This window comes from Falco cherrug, chromosome 9, assembly GCF_023634085.1.
Source record: "Falco cherrug isolate bFalChe1 chromosome 9, bFalChe1.pri, whole genome shotgun sequence".
Taxonomy (NCBI): Eukaryota; Metazoa; Chordata; class Aves; order Falconiformes; family Falconidae; genus Falco; species Falco cherrug.
Genome location: NC_073705.1, coordinates 53,809,110 through 53,822,741, shown reverse-complemented (window position 1 = coordinate 53,822,741; position 13,632 = coordinate 53,809,110). Strand labels below are relative to the sequence as shown.

Here is a 13,632-nt window from a genome sequence, read left to right as displayed (position 1 = left end):
CTGGGTAGGAGAAGAAACAGTCCCCAGAGGGGTCCAGTAGACCTGAGAAGAAGATTTGGTTCGTAAGAAATGGAATGTCTTTATTGTTGCAAGAAGGGACATTTGCAGAGAAATTGTCGGAAAAGGATACAGGATGAGGAGATTTTTAAGAAAGATTAGGGGGGTCAGGGGCTCTATTTGCTGGGGACCCCTAAGGTTACCGAGCCCTTGATAAAATTAAAATTGGGTCCTCAGCATGAAGTGTTCGAGTTCCACGTGGACTCGGGCACTGAAAGGTCAACCATCCAAAAGTTACCATCTGGATGTGTTGAATCAAAGGATAAACTCCAAGTAATTGGTGCAAAGGGGGAACCTTTCAAAGTGCCCCTGATAAGGAATGTAACAATAGAAGCTCCAAATAAATATGGAGTGGGAACATTTTTATTGGTCCCAGAAGCTGAGTGTAACCTTCTGGGACGAGACCTGATGGTGGAATTAGGAATCAATTTGGAAGTAGATCAAGAGAAATTAAAAGTAAGATTATGCTTATTAACCGCGGAAGATGGAGCCAAGATTAATCCAGAAACTTGGTGTAGCCCAGGGTCGGTGGGAAAATTAAATATCAAACCGATTATGGGTCTCCATAAAAGACCCAGACCAGCCAATTAGGATAAAACAGTATCCCATCTCTAGAGAGGGGAGAGAAGGGGGACAGCCAGTAATTGAGAGACTTTTGGCCCAGGGGCTTTTGGAACCCCACAATACTCCCATATTGCCCGTAAAGAAGCCGGATGGGTCTTATCGTTCAGTACAAGATCTGAGAGCTGTAAATGAACGAACCATTTCCCGGTTCCCTGTGGTGGCTAACCCCCACACTATACTTAATCAGTTAAATCCAGATTATAACTGGTATAGTGTTCTAGATTTAAAAGATGCTTTTTGGGCTTGTCCCTTAGAAGAAAAATGTAGGGACTATTTTGCTTTCGAGTGGGAGAACCCCAAGACCCATAGAAAACAACAATTACGGTGGACGGTTTTGCCCTGGGGATTCACAGAGTCTCCGAACTTGTTTGGACAAGCTCTGGAACAGTTACTGGAATCTTATGAATTAAGTCAGGGACTAATTCTAATACAATACATGGATGATTTATTGATCGCTGGAAAAACTCAAGAAGGAGTCAGAAATGAGAGCATCAAATTATTGAACTTTTTAGGCCTCAAGGGATTAAAGGTTTCTAAGTCCAAATTACAGTTTACTGAAGAAGAGGTAAAATATTTGGGACATTGGCTCACAAAGGGACACAAGAAATTAGATCCTGAAAGAGTAAAAGGAATTTTGTCTCTAACAGCGCCCACTAATAAAAGACAGATAAGACAGTTATTGGGATTATTTAGGGTATTGTCGGCTGGGTAGAAAATCACAGCAGTAGAGTGAAATTCTTGTATGAAAAATTAACTAAAAACGGGTTGGTAAAATGGTCCCCTGAAGATGAGAATCATTGGGAAAATATAAAAAGAGATCTGGTAGAAGCACCTGTCCTCAGTTTACCCGATATCTGTAAACCCTTTCAACTTTTTATCAGTGTGGATAACGGGACAACTTATGGGGTTCTGACCCAAGGATGGGCAGGACAGAGAAAGCCTGTAGGATATTATTTTAAAATACTGGATCCTGTAAGCCGCGGGTGGCCCACCTGCTTGCAAGCAATAGTGGCCACTGCATTATTGGTAGAAGAAGTTGGAAAAGTCACCTTAGGAGATGAACTAAAAGTATACACCCCCCATAACATTCGAGTAGTATTACAACAACGGGCTGCTAAGTGGCTTACAGATAGTCGATTGCTAAAATATGAGGGAATTTTAATTAACTCCCCTAGGCTAGAAATGGAAACCACTTCTGTTCAGAATCCTGCCCAATTTATATATGGAGAACCTAAAGAAGATTTGACACATGACTGCCTCCAACTAATAAATTTGCAGACTAAAATAAGGGAGGACTTAGAAGAAGATAAATTAGACGAAGGAGAAAAATTATTTGTGGACGGCTCCTCACGAGTGGTTGAAGGACAACGAAAATCAGGATATGCTATTGTGGATGGGTATACTTTTAAGATAAAAGAATCAGGACCATGAAGTAAAGCTTGGTCCGCACAAGCGTGTGAGTTATATGCTATGTTAAGAGCATTAAAGCTCTTAGAAAATAAAATTGGAACTATTTATACAGATTCAAAGTATGCCTTTGGGGTGGTACATACTTTTGGAAAAATTTGGGAAGAGAGAGGCTTAATTAACACCCAGGGAAAAGGATTAGTCCATGAAAAGCTAATCCTAGAAGTTTTAAAGGCATTAAGAGGTCCGCTAAAGATAGCCATAGTCCATGTAAAAGGACATCAGAAGGGACTAACCCATATTGTAAGAGGAAACAACCTAGCCAACGCAGAGGCAAAACGGGCTGCATTGTTAATGGTTCAGACCTTGAGAGAGGAGCCTGAAAGGCTAAAATTAGATAAGACTTTCACTCTCCAAGAATTGGATAAGCTAAAACAAATTGGAGCAAAAAGAGATGGTGATAAATGGCAGGGAAATTTTTCCAAAGGGATTAGCTCAGGGAATACCGAATAAATTACACCATAAAACTCATTGGGGAATTCAAGCTTTAGTGGATCAGTTTGAGACAGACTATGCCTGTGTCGGAATATACGGTCTAGCTAAAAGGATTTTAGAGAGATGTTTAACCTGTCACAAAGTGAATAAATGACAACTTAGAGAAAAGGTTCAAGGGGGTCATGAATTGGCTAAAAGACCCTTTGAGAAAATACAGGTGGATTTTACCAAATTGCCAAAGGTTAGGAGGTATCAGTATTTATTGGTCTTGGTTGATCACCTTACGCACTTTGTAGAAGCCTTTCCAGTGGTAAGAGCTACTGCAAAGACTGTTATTAAGATTCTCTTGGAAGAAATTATTCCAAGATATGGGACTGTTGTGGTAATTGACTCAGACCGAGGCCCACATTTCACATCCAAAGTAATTAAAGAGACAACTGAATTGTTCGGTACAAAATGGGAATACCATACTCCCTGGCACCCCCAGAGTTCTGGGAAAGTAGAAAGAATGAATGGGGAGGTAAAGAAACACCTAACCAAACTTATGGTGGAAACAAAAATGAATTGGGTTAAATGTTTACCATTGGCTTTGCTTTACGTTAGAACTCAGCCAAGAGCAGATACTGGTATATCCCCCTTTGAAATGTTGTATGGAATGCCTTATGACTTTGGGTTATTAGTGGAACACCCAAAGGTCGAGGATAAACTTTTAACAGAATATATTTTAGAACTTACAAAAAGAAGACAGGAACTAAGAAAGAAGGGCTTGGTAGTACAAAGACCTCCCTTGGACATTTCCATACACCGAATCCAGCCCGGAGACCAGCTACTAATCAAAACCTGGAGAGAAACCTCCCTAACACCCCGTTGGGAAGGATCCTTTGTTGTGTTACTTACCACCGATATGGCTGTACGGACAGCAGAGAAAGGATGGGCTCACGCTAGTAGAATTAAGGGACCTATCTTCCCAGAGAAGTGGACCGTGACGTCGGAACCAGGAGACCTTTGAATAAAGATAAGGAAAAGTGAGACCGGTAAATGAACCACTCCAGAAGGGAAGTAAGAGATAGTTTATATCAATGGTTCCAAATAGCACCGGGAAATACTCTATGAAAGGTATATTTTGCACCTTGGAGTGAAGAAAGGATACCTGACCAAACAGGGGGTGGGGGGGTGGGGCGTGGGGGGGTGGGGCGTGTGTGGACTATACAAACTAACAGGAACTCCCCAGGTTTTTCCCTTTTGTTGCGAAACAGAGACGGAGATACCCGAATCACCCAGAATAGGAGATCTCCGGGGCATACCCTGCTTAAAACACCCTACTTCGGGCATTTATGTTGGGTTGTTTGCGATGTCTAAATTGTAATAGAGATTGGTCCTGTGTTTCATTTAAGAGACAACCTTACTGTATGAAATGCCACAATGATTTGATACGTACCAGGGGGCCAGAGGATCAAGTGGAAATTCGTAAATTATTTTGTGGATGGGAACTGTCAGTACCTGAACTTTGGGAAGTATATGAAACAGACTGGTATAGATTTTAAGACAGTGTACTATAAGATTCGCCTGGAAACAGGCAGAGCAACCAAACAGGTGGAAATATATTTGAGAGATAACTAACTCTTTAGACCTTGGAAATTATTGACAGGATAACAGCAAAATTCCCCTGAAGACTACCTGCTGCTGCCGAGAAGATATTGATATCCCGTTGTTCTCTGCAAAAGAGTAGACAAGGAAGGCAGAGAGGTACTGAACGGTGGGGAGATGAAAGCTGGTATCCTCTTAATGGTATTGATTACCACGACTTTAGAAAATGAACATCAACCCTTCAATTGGACCTTAGGTCGATGGGAGGATTCAATAGAAGTTCGATATAACGTGACAGCCAGACCCCCAGAATTCCAAGTTAAATTGGAAGATTTCGTCTTTTATGAACTAGACCCACCCGGTCGACAAGAAAGAGCAATAAAACCTTTTTATCTCTGCCCCGGTTCGAATCCAGGGAAAAGCTATTGCAATTTCCCTAATCACTATTACTGTGCATATTGGGGATGTGAAACCATAGCTTCAAACTGGGACATAGCCATTAAAGATAGATTTTTAAATATAACATGGGGACCCAGAGGATGCAACCTGCCAGCTCCTAGCTGGGATGGACACATAGAGGGCCCCCATCTTGGCAACTGTAAGCTTGTTGTACTAGAAATCCTGCAGCCTAATGACCACGGATGGTTATTTGGACGAACCTGGGGAATGCGATATTGGGAATCTGGAACTGATAGAGGAGGACTAATATTCATTCAAATACGTGAAGTTAAAATGCCACAAGCAGTAGGGCCCAATCGAGTCATCACAAAGCAAAAAGGGAAAAAGAAAAAGACAAAGGTAGGAAGCTCCACAGCCTCAGTCACCCCAGGGACATACCTAACCTCTACAAATAAAGTGGAGAAAACACCCAAAGACGATGAACCCTTATGAACTGTAATGCAGGCAGCCTATCAAGCTTTAAATGCAACAAATCCAAATTTTACCATTTCCTGTTGGTTATGTTACGACATAAAGCCCCCTTTTTATGAGGGGATAGCTGTGTCATCTCCTTTGAATACCTCTACCAAGGACAATCCCTCCAGATGTAATTGGAAGGAACGGAAGGCGGGGATTACTCTCCAACAGGTCAGAGGGAGCGGTTGGTGTATAGGAAAGATAACGAACGAGAGAGGAACTCTATGTACCAAGCAGACTCAAAACTTTATATCTAATACTAAATGGGTTCTGCCTAGTCCTGGGGCATGGTGGGTCTGCTCCGTAAGCACATTAACACCGTGTTTGTCCACTGCTGTTCTCAAGAAAAATGTCTCAGAATTTTGTGTACAGGTTACTGTGGTACCTAGAATCCTCTTACATGGGGAAGAAACTATGTATTTACATTGGAGCAATTTAGGACATACAATCAACAAAAGAGAGCCAATATCTGCAATTACTATAGCTACTCTACTTGGTTTAGGGGTCACTGGGACCGCCACTGGCATAACCCCCTTGATGCAACAACAGCAGAGTCTAACATCTCTAAGAGCTGCAGTAGACGAAGATTTGGCCCGAATAGAAAAATCTATTTCTTATTTAGAGAAATCATTGACCTCATTGTCGGAAGTAGTTTTACAGAATCGAAGAGGATTGGACCTTTTGTTCTTGCAAAACAGAGGATTATGTGCTGCCCTAGGTAAAGAATGTTGCTTTTATGCTGACCATACAGGGGTAGTAAGAGATTCGTTAGCTAAGCTGAGAGAAGGATTAGAGAAAAGAAAACGAGAGCGAGAGGCTCAGTCCTCCTGCTATGAATCTTGGTTTAATCAGTCACCATGGCTGACTACCTTAATTTCTACTTTGGCGGGACCCCTCATAATGTTGCTATTGGCTCTGACTTTTGGACCCTGTGTCATTAATAAATTTGTAACCTTTTTTAAAAGCAGGTTAGAAAAAGTGCAGCTAATGGTGTTGAAGCAATCAGAACTGGAAATGAAAATTATACCAACCGAAAATCCTGAATTAGATGCAGCTTGTGAAGTGTTGTCTAGGTTTGATCAACAAACCGCTTATAAATAAAAGAAGGGGGGAATTGTTAACTAAGGGTAATTTGCTGATCAAACAAGTTAAGCAAGAGGAACGAACCCGTTGTGGCGGTCTTGAGAACTTCCTGTTTAAGGAGACATGTCCACAATGTTACCTTGCTGCACCAAACATGGGAACGTCCTGTTTGACAAGATAAATCTTAACCGCAATGTTATCGGAATGTATGATCCTGGGCAGATGTTAAACCGCAATGTTATGTTAACGTGTGCCGTTGTACCAATCAACCATGTAAAGAATAGATTGTATAAGTTGATTCTGGAACCAACATCTCGAAACTACCTTAAGCAAGAAACCACGGAAGAAGCAGAGGGGCGTACCGAAGATGTCAGAAGCGACCTCGGTGAAGATAAAAAGAGCTGCTCAGCTTGCTTGAATTTGCAAGCCCTTGGTGGAGCTGTTACTTCCCAGCCGCCCAGAGCTGCTTTTGCTTTCCTACCTTAATAAATATTTAGTGAATCCATTTTGGACTCGATTTGTTTAAATTCAACTATAACGGGCACCAGCCCCTGTTGTGTCAGTGCTGAGCGCTGGAAGCCCTGTGGCCATGAGCGCGTCCGTGTCTAACGGTAATACGTTCAGAATTGAACACCTCAGTTAACGACGCCACATTTTAGAACCTCGGTGAAAAAAAAATAATGAAGTTTAAAACCCACGAAATGACCCCGGTGTGGCAGGCGGGTGGTGAGGCCCTGGGGTGCCCTGGGTGCCCCCTCCCCACCCATGTGTCACCGCTGCTGGCCAAAGGTGAGCGTGGGACACCGAGCCCGGTGACCTGCACCAGGCCCTGCTTGGCCTGCTGCGGTCTAAAGCTGCCTTTCGCCTTTTTTTTTTTTTCTCTTTTCATTTTTTGTCTGAGTGGATTTTTTTTTGTCTTTGATTGACATTTTTGTCTTTGAGTTTCGAGGACTTCAGTGCATGTCATTCAAAGGAATCAAATCTAGGATGTTCTATACATTCAAATAGTCATTCTTATTTTCATTCATTTTAAAGAGAATTTGCTAGTATGTAACCTATCAGGAAAGTAACACATAAATAATAAATGTGCAGTTAGAGAGTGGATTTCTATTTGTTTGTGTTAATGCATGTGTTTACCTGGTGCTTGGTGTATTTGCTTAGGTGGGGTAAGGGGCTTTGAGCTCAGCACCCGAGGCAGCTTTTAAGGAGCTGAGAACTGTCACCTTCCATTGTAAAGGCAGAATGTATTTTTTTTCAGTCTTGCCTTGTTTACTACAGGTATATCAAAGAAGGCATTTATGAATATTATCAAATAATCAGATGTATAAATGTGTCTGTATATACACACACATATATTTGTATTTTTAAAAAACATTTTGAAACACTGCCCTGCATGCATTTTCCCCCTTGAAAAGGATGAGACCCCAAACGGATCGAGGTAAACCCCTTGCAAACTCATTACTATGAGCATAGGGTGGAAACTAGCGTGGGAATGAATACACAGAGTAAGTTTTTATAGGTAGGGCCTTGTTACATGGCTGAATGTGACTGCGTTGTAGGGGTTGTTACTTGTTTTACAAAATATTCTCCTTTAAAATGTATTCTCCTTGATGACTCTCATTGTAGTTTCTCCCTTAAGCAGTATTATCTGAAGACAGCATGTCATTTGTTGGTCTTATCAGGGTGGATATTCTTGCCCAGAGAATGTACATTAACTGCTTACTCATGGTATAGAGAGCAGTGCAGCTGTTAGCAACCCAGTTTCTTTGAAGCTATTAAAGTCACTGTTCAGTAGAAAGTACTCTAGATCTAATTTAGATAATTTCCATTGTTGTATTTCAGAGTTCTTTTGGTAAACAATGAAGGTTCTGTTGCTGAAGGATCCCAAAGACAAAGATTCAGGACCAGATCCCTATATTGAAGTGAGTAAACTTTAAAAAAACAAACAATTGTGTCACTTCGCTATTAAATAATAGAGCCACGCGTTCAGCAAGATAGGTGAATTAAACTGTTTCAAGTGAAAAATGTGCTTAATCAAAATGAGAAATGTGTGTCTGAAATTATATTTTCTAAGAAAAATAAGCAAAATTAGGAGTGTGTGTTTGAAATTACGCTGAGAAAAAAGCATGCTAGAAAATTTGCTCATACTAAAAAAATATTTTACTAACGGAGCATTTTTATTGAATTCACTGTTAAAGCTCTCAGTAAAGTACTGATATTAAAGCAATTTCATTTTAATTAATCAATATTGATTATGTTCATATGGATAAAATTAAGTTTACAAAAAATGTTAGTAGCCTTACTGGGAATGCAGTGTGAAAAAGTGGTTACCTGTTGCTGTGGTCTTTCTGCTGTTGCCTTTAGTCATGTGAGTAAGTCTTACTCATAAGAGCAAGTCTATTGACTTTAAAGAATTACAGAGATGTACAGGAGTATTTGCAGGACTAGGTGATTGTTTGTCACTTCGGGACTTCAGAGTTAGTGCTGGTATAAGCTGTAACCGTTCAGTGGCTACGTAGGAGGCCTCATTTCCACAGCTGTTTGTTTAGTATTATGTTGTAATGCTAAATAACTAACAAAACCAAAGTAGATTCACTAGCAAAAGCAAATAAGATGCCTTTGTATTTTGCTTTAGTATAAAAAAAAAAATATTTGTACTGACTCAGTCTGTTCTTTGAAAAACTACTGTTTGAGGTCTATTTCAAGAGCTCTAACCCCCCCCCCCCTTTTTTTTTTTTTTAAGGAGTTAGGATTATACAACTTTGAAACGACTTTGATTCCAGTTTTGTCATTTGAATTCATATCTCTTGAAAGCTTATTTGAAAAGGTAAGTTGTAAATGATTTCAGTTGTCTTATTTTTAACAGTATTTAGGCCATGGTTGCCAAGATGCCATGCCTTACCTTGATTTAATAATGCCCTTTATGGTACCTCTTTTTGTGTTTCCACAGAGCTGTATACAATTATTGTATTGTACATCAAGTACCTTGCCCATACTTGTTAAGTAATTAAGTTGGTCAGATAGAACTCACATTTAGTCGGTGGACCATAGGTAGTCACAGGTACTGAGGCATTTTGTCACAACAAAAAGTTGTTTTGTCACAACAAAAAGTTAGAAGACTGTAGTGACAACTAACGGTTACCTGAGGTTCACCCTTACGTTCTGCTGAAATTCTGTACTGCATCTCCTAGTTATGTGGAATAAAATTGCGTAATCGGTGTTCTCTTTCTACTCTTTCTTTCTATGTATGTATTTAATTTTAAAATCCTGAAAAGGTTTTCTGCCTTTATTGACAGTCTCCAACAGCACTGAACTTTGTTAGGTGTTCGAATGTGTCATGATCTGCATTTACAAGTGATCCAAGAACACTTTTCCTTTTTTTATACTGATCTTTAAGAGCCCCTTAGTAATTTTAACTGCTGTTTGAGGGGCAGGGGGCAAGCAGCTGTCTTAGTAGTACCCTCTGTTACTACTTGGAATAACAGTTCATTTCTCTTCTGTGAATTGTAAGAACCTCGTATTTCATTTGCCCATCCATCCAGCTCATTTCAGTGACAGGAATCCTTGTCCATTCCTACAGATTCTCAGAATGAATACAATCTGTGCAAATTTTGTTCTGCATTTAAGCTTTGTTATAAATTTCTCTTACAAATACTCTGGCTACTGATAGTAATGAAATATTTGCCCCGTTCAGTTTCAGACATTTATTGAAGCTGTTCTGTTCTTCACAAGTTTATAAAGAATTTATCAACTTATTTTTATTTTTTTTTAATTTACTCCTTAAATTTACTTTTTATAAGTAGCTTTCTCATCCAGAATGTTATGGAGGCCTAGTTTTTACCAGTCCAAGAGCTTTAGAAGCCATCAAGATGTGTTTAAAAAAGAATAGTAAAAATGAAGGTAAGTACATATTTATATTGCCTACTCTTTCTGGTTTAGTACTCTGTGAAGTTTGTGATTTTATTTTGCCCAGCAGTAGGCGTTCGGAATATACCCTTTTAAAAAAGCTGCATCGCATAATTCTTTGGGCATCATAAAGGCCTCATGCTAAACAGAGTTTTTAAGGGTTGGGTTTTCCGCACTTACACTGTTATTGTAAAATAAAGGAAAGAGCTTTTGGTGCAAATTACTAATTACTGTGAGCTTTTGCAGTTGTGCTTATCTCTTGCATAGGGAGAATTTTGCTGCAGTGCCAAGTTTTGCTTACCAACTACTTTCCTTCTTGAAAGAGAGGAGCGTGTTACAGAAACAGGCCACTGCTAACTTCTGAGCCTGTATAATTCATATGAAGTCTTACAGAAGAGATTCCTGTGTTTTGAATATAAAATTTCTCAAGTGAATGAAGTATTAGCTAAAAAGTGGTGAAAAAATGGTGATACATAAAAGCTGACAGATTAGTTGTAAGAATCCTGCAAAGTGCTAAATAGAATTTACCATACCAACGATCTATCAGATCCTTGTAAACACTTCTAAAATCTTACTCTAAGTGATAACTTCTGGCTTTGAGTTTCTGATTACACTTAAATTGTTTTATGACTTCATCTGCGCCGTATTTGGGCTGTAGTCATACTAATCAATGTACAGCGAGTAAGCTTACGCTCTTGAGTAAGCAGTGAATACACTGAGACTGTTAGCTTATTTTAGCATTTTCAACAACAGAGGACTATATTTTAGGATTCTTGGTCAAGGGTAATCTCTTATCTAGTCCTAATCTTCATTAGGACTTTTGGCAGCTACTGAAATATGTATTTTAATCAATAAAAAGTGTCTTTAGTTCCTATCAAAGGTAATAAATTCTTATCTTTTTCCTTCTTTAGAGTAGTTTCCTCTGGGTTGTTTTTTTTTTTAACTGTTGTCATTTCTATTTCTAATTTTTTCCCTCAAGAATACTAGAAAGGAACTCAACGTCCTATGCTATGTTTTAAGACAAGACAGTAAAAGACACAGTGTATCTGGTTGTGACCCATTAGGGTATCAGGCATAGGCGTCAGGTAGCCGGAAGGAAGAAATGTAACCTATAACCTACTTACTGCCTGAAGGAGGAAAACCATTTCCTAGTAACTTTATTTTGGTCTCAGGTATATTTCATTCCTGAGCTGATAACTTATTTTTGGTTCATGTTTGAAATATAATGAGTTTCTATATTTCTCTTGTATAGGGAAGTGTTGCTTTATAGAATACTGTAGTGCATGGATATAATTTTTTCCCCTTTTATTTGTTGTCATAGAATGTTATATTTGTTTTCTGCCTAAGCCTTCAATTTTAAACCATGTTTGTATGTCTGAATCTCCCTTTGTACTATACGCCTTTTTTCCTATGAGTTTTGCCAAGTCCTTAATGCCAAAATATAAATGAACATTGCAAGTTGCATGTGATCTGGCATAGGGCATATGTGCATTAAAAATGCTACTTAGCAAAAGCTGTTTACTCCAATTAAGCTTTTAAAAACAAGTTGTAGACTGCTGTTTACACAATGAAAAAAATACTGGAGAAATTAATTTTGTACATCCAGATTTACTGAAATGTGTAGCGCAGTGTTAGTTATTATTATTTTGCTCTATTTGTAGATTAAACAGAAGTTTAAAAACGCTCATTTAGCATTCATATATTGTTGCCACATGCTTAAATTTAATGAAATGTTTTTCAGCCTGGTCAAAATCTCTTAAACTAAGGTGGAATACCAAACCTGCGTATGTGGTAGGAAGAGCTACAGCTTCCTTAGGTAAGCTTGGGTTTAGAAAAAGAAGTCTTAGATAAGTCGGTCTTGTAAGTAAAGTTTTTGGAGTATTATCTGTTATTCAAGGGTGCTCAGAAAAAAGAAATAGGTAAGTTTTATAAATGGATAATTTTGTAGACAAGTAATTGTATACACATTAGAACGATACATGCTTACTTTAGCAGAGGATCCAGATTCTGGTTTTCCACTACTTTTATTGTAATGTGATCATAACTAGTTTAAAAACTGATCAGAAAAGAAGAAACCTTTATTCTTAATTTGCATGTGGGTTTTTTTTTATTCACTTTGAAATGAAAAAGGATGAAAGGATTTATAGCATGATGGTCTGAGATTGTACGAAGTTTGATGCACTGGCCCATCTTTCCCTCAGCGTTCCTTTGAGGTATTTACCAAAACGAAGTCAGCAGTACGCTCCACATTGACTTCAGTGCGCCAGCTGTTTGATTTGTCTTGACAGTGGTTTTAATCTGATGTAATACGTATTTTTGGTGCGTAACAAAAATGCAATGTAGATTGTAGTTTGTGAAAGCCTTTCTTATTGTAAAGTTGCATTGCAGCTTTAGCTTCCACTGAACTACCCAGGAAATATTACGAAAAGACTTAGCATCTGAGAATTTTCAAAGTCTCGAAGTTTTTCTGCTCCTAGTCCAAAAATAATTTGGATAATTACTGATGTATTTTTTCAGGCAGACTGGTAACAACAACACTGGATCACCAACTGGTGACACCTAACAACCGTCTTGAATGAGTCAAGTCCCAAACTAGTTAACTTCTCAGGGTTTGTCTTATCCCTGCTTACTTGCTTAAAGAAGCGCAAGGTTATACTCTCAGATTTTCCAGTAGGATTCCAGCCTTCACTAGAAAAAGCAGCGATCCGCTCCTTGGGAAGCTGGCTGCAAGCAGTCCATGCCAGGAGCTGCCGCCCGTTCAGCATAGTCAGACAGGGCTTTCTGTTTCACCGCTTCGGGTACAAGAGTTTAAAAATTCTCCGAAACAGCTTAGCTATCCCCAGAATTCTTAATTTGTAATTCTTTCAGGTATGTCTTTCTAGAGCCAAAATCAGATTTTCAAAGCATGTTATTACTTCAAGTGCTCCATTTTTTTTTGCTTTTCAAAGAATTATTTGCGTGCTTGGTTCAAGTCGTGTCTCCCTTTTCATCTCATGTTTCTGTGACAGTAAATACGATTTGTTCTCATCAGTCTGAACGCTTTTCTTTGCTGCTTTTGGTTATAGTGGAAGAAATTGGCCTTACTCCACAAGGAGAAAAGTCTGGAAACGCTGAAAAATTAGCTGAATATATTTGCTCAAGTAAGTATCTAAAAATCTTCTACTTAAATTAAGCTAATGTACTTTCCATTGTTTCAGCATTTCCTATAAATAAAATTGAGTGCGTAGTGAAGCGGAGCAATCCGTACTGCATGTATCTCCTATATGTAGAACCTGTGAATTCAGCTTCTGGGGATGTGGGTGATACCTCTAAAAGACGATAAAAGATATTGTGAAATACCTATACAAAATATTCATTTACATGAAATCTTAGGCTCTCTCATTGATTAATAATGCTGTATGAGCCAGGAGACAGAGTATTTTTTTTACTAAAAGATCAGGGCTGTAATAGTTAGAAATTGCTGCTTAATCGTAAGATTTAAATGCCGGTGACTGTAGATGTGCTGGTTCTCTGTGAACTTCAGGTGGCCTCAGCCCACTTGGTGCTGGGGATTGTTCA

General features: G+C 39.0%; 1 protein-coding gene across 1 annotated transcript in view; it reads left to right on the top strand.

Moving 5' to 3' along the window:
• Positions 1-13,632, top strand: part of UROS (uroporphyrinogen III synthase) — a 32,065-nt gene that overhangs the window by 10,233 nt on the left and 8,200 nt on the right. Inside the window, exons 3-7 of the mRNA XM_055721165.1 lie at positions 8,011-8,090; positions 8,912-8,995; positions 9,972-10,068; positions 11,816-11,890; positions 13,140-13,214. Of these exons, the coding sequence (XP_055577140.1) occupies positions 8,028-8,090; positions 8,912-8,995; positions 9,972-10,068; positions 11,816-11,890; positions 13,140-13,214 (394 nt within the window). The 5' untranslated portion in view covers positions 8,011-8,027. The remainder of the gene's footprint in view (positions 1-8,010; positions 8,091-8,911; positions 8,996-9,971; positions 10,069-11,815; positions 11,891-13,139; positions 13,215-13,632) is intronic.